At 41.2% G+C, this 5000-nt stretch overlaps 1 protein-coding gene across 1 annotated transcript in view; it reads right to left on the bottom strand.

The window, feature by feature from the left end:
- Positions 1 to 2799, bottom strand: part of LOC138042652 (trichohyalin-like) — a 3443-nt gene extending 644 nt beyond the window's left edge. Inside the window, exon 1 of the mRNA XM_068888599.1 lies at positions 1 to 2799. This exon is cut by the window's left edge and continues 644 nt beyond it. Within this exon, the coding sequence (XP_068744700.1) occupies positions 883 to 2643 (1761 nt within the window). The 5' untranslated portion in view covers positions 2644 to 2799 and the 3' untranslated portion in view covers positions 1 to 882.
- Positions 2800 to 5000: the final 2201 nt, after the last annotated feature.

Here is a 5000-nt window from a genome sequence, read left to right as displayed (position 1 = left end):
AAGGCCGGTTGCCCCAGTGTGCAAAACACCTGTTTCACTCTGAATTTCACGACTCAGGAGAAGATACACATTGATCGCGCCCATAACAGCAGAATCCCAGGTACTAAATACCATCTTCTCATGCCAGAGGCGGAATGCCTACATAGATGTTTGTTGTTTAACACTACAGAAGGTCGACTTGTATTTTCTTTTCAATATCTTTAAGTACATGCATAATGAATCCCAACACCAAGCAATTGAAACATCCCTTATTATTTCTAGCTAAAATAACATATGATGAAATATATCTCACTGCTGACAATTTTTATCATTTAAAATTAACATAAATACAAAAGAATTTAAAGGTAGTCGCCATTGATGAAAGTGGTCTATACCTCGAACCCGCCCCACAAAGGTCCAGTGTTCTGCCTATGGGCTAACTGATCACTGGATTCTACTCTAGTTCCTACTCGCCGCATTCCACTGGTTTGCTCGTTTTACGTGACGACCGTGACTGAAGCGGGCGGTTCGATAGATTGAAAGGGCAAACGCACTGTCAGAAATTAAAATGTAGTAAGAAAGAGACGTCTAGTTGTTGTTTAACAGTCCTGAGCCAGACTCATTTACTTAGAGGCCATTTTCAGAGTAGTGACACAGGCAATATATTCAGCTTCAGTATGTTGTTTCAGTAGTTCTCACCAAAAGGGACACTGGATACTTGGTCATTCAAGTGACCTCCTTAGTTTTGTTGATGTGATAAGTTACCTTTTATGGGATAAACGCCAAACAAGTTTGCGGTATAAATTCATATAAAAGGAGTAAAAGTTATACCAATGACAAACACAATATCTGAACAAATGTGACTTATAACTGTAGAGGCGTCAGGGTATAGTTTCAAACCATTCATGACCTCACGGAGGCCTTCCCCGAGACTGCGTAGACATGATCTTTGGACAATGCACCAATCAAATACAGAGTACTGCGTGGAGTAGTCCTCACCTCGTGTTCTGATAGTAGTTCCTCAATTCCACAATGCTCCTGAATTGCAGAGTCCGCGTTTTTCCAAACGTCTTCGTGATCAAGTCCATGAGACTTGGCGAACGCTAACTGCTTGACGTACAGCTCGGCTCTGCGCTTGGCCAAACGTTTCTGGTTTGGCAAGAGTAGTAATCTCACTTTTTTGCGTTCGTCAACGCTTTCGTCTTTCAACGTTTTTACTTGGTCTTCTTTGGGAAGCCTTTTTGCTTCATAATTTGATATCGGCGGAAGAAAACTGGTTCTTTCAACCATTCGCTTTATCTTCGAAATGCTTGGTCGTTGTTGCAAACGCGAGGCTGTCTGAGTAGGCTGGGAAAGAGACGAGAATTGTGATCGTTGAAGACGTGAGGGTGAGCTTCGTCCAGTTACATTCTCGTTCACGCGTCCCGCTTTCGTGTCATAACACGTTTCACACAAACCACTCAACACTCCCTCGTCATTAACGCCTTGTAACTTTCCTCTTTTCCGAGCATCAGAGGGTATTTTACCTTTCTGTAAAGGGTTGATTCCGCTCACGTGAGACCTAAACACTCTTCTAGCAAACAATTGATGTTCTTGCTGGTTCACATTTTCCCATGCCTCTTTGAATTGATCGGTTTCTGAATCATCGACCTTTTTGACAAAATCCTTGGGCCTGTCACTGATTCGCAGCCACCCTTTATCAATCTCTTTGCGATAACTCCTATATTCCATTTTTCTAGCACCTTTAAGTTCTTTTCCACTGTCGTTTTCTTTCGTCTCAGTTTTTATAGGGTTTGACTCCGCTTCTTTATTCTCCTCGAGGCGTGCATGAAAGTCTTCCAATTCCTTCGTTTGAAGCATTTTCTCGATTCTTGGCTTTAGTGGTTGAGAGTTCATCTCAAATTGGGATTCTTCGCTCTTGCGTTTTTCTTTTTCTTCCAACTCTTGCTCTTCTTCAAAGATAACACCACCCTGTTCGGCCTCTTCTTCTAGAAAAGGAGAAGCCTCCTTAACTCCTACTTTCGCGTTACGATTCAACAAATGACTGCTATGAAATCCAACTCTAGGTTTCTTCGACTCCTTTCTCACATATGTCCACTGATTTTTTCCCGATCTCTCGTACTCCAGCCGTTGATCCAACATCTCAAGTTTTGCTTCCAGCCTTTCCAACGTTCTTTGTCCTTGTAGTCTTTGATTTCTCGTGCGGTCGCGCCTGTTAAGCAACCCCTGGACGTGTTTGACACGCTCCTCCAACTCTGTCTGGGCCTCTTCAAGCCTCTCTATTTCTGTTAACGCCCGAACTTTTGTTCTCTCCTCGCAATCGTCCAGATCATCTTTGGAATCTTCATCACTGTCAAACTCCTCGTAGAGCCAGTCTCGCTTGAAGAGTGGAAGCGGAGAAACGGTTTTTTTTCGAGTGCCTTCATCCCTACTTCTTCCTTTGCTGCAATTGTAACTGAAATCGTTCGCCGAATGTGCGACTGAGGAGGGTGTTTGTCTTTCTCTTTCACTCCTCACAATACCATCCAGTCCATCCAGATTTTCTGAATGCTCAAGCTCCTCGACTAAACTATTCAATGCATACAAGGCCGGTTTGAAATCTGGTTTCTCCGTGTTTTTTCTCTTTTTGTCCGTCTTCGGTCTAGTCACTGCAAATTTAGGCATGATTTTGGACAGATATTGGTTGTCTTGATTCCCCGAAGAACTTACTTTGCTGAACACCACTATACGTCAGTGTTTTGAAAAGTTGGTCTGTTGCTAAGACAAGAATCGCGGAACAATTTCCATTTTTGTCATCTAACGCTCTGCGTGATACGTGCAAAAGTTAGACAGTAATGAGATGATGGTATAATTTATTATTTAGAGCAATAAGACAAATGATCTTAGTAGTTTTATCCTATTTTTGGAACACACTCACTATGTTCTATAGTGTCAGTTTATCGACGTAGTAGTTTATCAACTACTCAACTGGTTCTTCTAAGGTTAAACAGGATGTTGACAGATACAAAGATGTTTTGCATCACAGTCATTTCCAGCTGAAGAAATATCCAGAGAAGACCTTCTTTTATTCCTTGAACGAGCAAGTGTAAATATGCATAATTCAGGATCTCCGCACTTCCAAGAGTTTTGAATTACAAAGTCCAATGACAGAGACATCCATTCATCATTCAATGAAAGATGGTTTCCCATTTAAATTTATTTTTAGTAAAAAACAAATTCCCAAAGAGAGTTTTTCTTTAATATTTATATTTTTGCTTTAATAAACATTTCCTGCGGAATTCCTAATTAGGGAAGTTAGAATATTCATCAAGCAAATAATGCTGTAGTGTATTATTCCAAGCACCTGCTTGTCAAATTCACATCACTGTGTATGGGGACCGCAATATTATGATTTGAGTCAATAAAGTTAATGGTTTCTTACAAAAAAGCGCATCGGGCCAAATTCTCACACCCCGAGCAGCAAATGCGATGTGTAAATTAGGGCAGACTTTTGTTATTAATCCCATAAAATTAGATCTTAGGATACCCTCGTGCAAAAATGTAGCCCCTTCCAGTCTTTTTCGCAGAGCGAAAAAGAAGCCACACTTTCGTGATGATGATAATGACGATGAGCACGCATATTCTACGAACAGTAATAACTTCATCCCAAACGAGTTTCATTTCATGATTTACGTCGGCCCACTGCGAGATCTTGTAAAGGAGTATGACACCGCCGGGTACTGTGAAAAATGAAGAGGAAATATACCTCCTCCCCAACGCCGCAGGGCAGATACCTTATGCGACGTGCTTGAGAAGATACTGACCTACAATACGGACACTCTAAGAAAGGTTTTTACACTGCCGTTATGGATTCATGACATTGCAATTTCCCAGTGCCCTTAAGGCCTGGCCAAACGCTCGCAACATTTCAACGCAACATTTTGCAAAATTGTTGGGCACATGTTGCATACGTTTTTGGCCACCTTGTTGGGTTATATGTTGCTATATGTTGCAACATGTTGGATCAAATTTGAAAACGGTCAACATTTTGGATGTTGCATGATGTTGTGCTCGTTTGGCCACGTTCACGCAACAGTGTTACGCTAGGGCATGCGCGTTAGGTCCACTTCTTGCGCGCCAGGGGCCTCGGACACATGAACATTGACATGTTGCGTTGAAAATGCTGAAAATGTTGCGTGCGTTTGGCCACCCCGTTCAACACATGTCGCAACATCATGCAACAATGTTGCAAGATGTTGCGAGCGTTTGGCCAGGCCTTTACCCCATTCAATGTTGCTTGTTAATTTCTTGGAAACTTGCAGTTTGGAAATCACAATGGAGCTGGATGTGGGAGAAAAGGACGTCACGAGTACTGTAAAAGTTCATTTTTCATCTATAACGCGAGGCTACATTATTGTCAGCGAATCATTTTCCGCCCACGAATTTTCTCCTACCTGGCGAAATCGTAGTCATTAAGTGGAGATAATTCCGTTTCGACATTTCCATACTTCCACAAAAACGCTTTAGCGTATGATGCAAAATAAAAAATTCACTATTATAATTGTTCGCAAAATATAACTAATAAAAACGCGACCTTGGTTATTATAATTAAATGTCCCACGTCACACACATAACATTTCCTTTCTTGTCAAATGAGTCTGAACAAATTGCATCCAAACCGTTTTCAAAACTAGAAAAAACACATTGATGAGAATCTTTCACAAGTCACTTAAAACTTTCAAAGTACAATACTATCGCTTTCTTGTGCAAACAGGGAGGAAAACCGCTTCTCTAAAAAACTGACTAAGAAGGAAAGGAAAGAAGATCTTTCTACTTTCGTTTCTTAAACGCAGCCAAATGCATCCCTGAGGAAAAACAAAAGAAATCGCATTCTAAGAGAACTCTTAGCGTTTTAATTTTCCTAGCTTTTAAGACTTTGCTGTAAAATACAAGACCCTTAAGTTGGCGATACGGTTGGGCGCCATTCCTATCCCATTCTACATAACGAATCTCCAGCAAAGCTGGTACTCATTTTACCACCC

This window comes from Montipora capricornis, chromosome 3 (genome assembly GCF_036669925.1).
Source record: "Montipora capricornis isolate CH-2021 chromosome 3, ASM3666992v2, whole genome shotgun sequence".
NCBI classification, from domain to species: Eukaryota; Metazoa; Cnidaria; class Anthozoa; order Scleractinia; family Acroporidae; genus Montipora; species Montipora capricornis.
The sequence above is the reverse complement of the archived record's forward strand: the minus strand, read 5'-3'. Positions and strand labels throughout refer to the sequence as shown.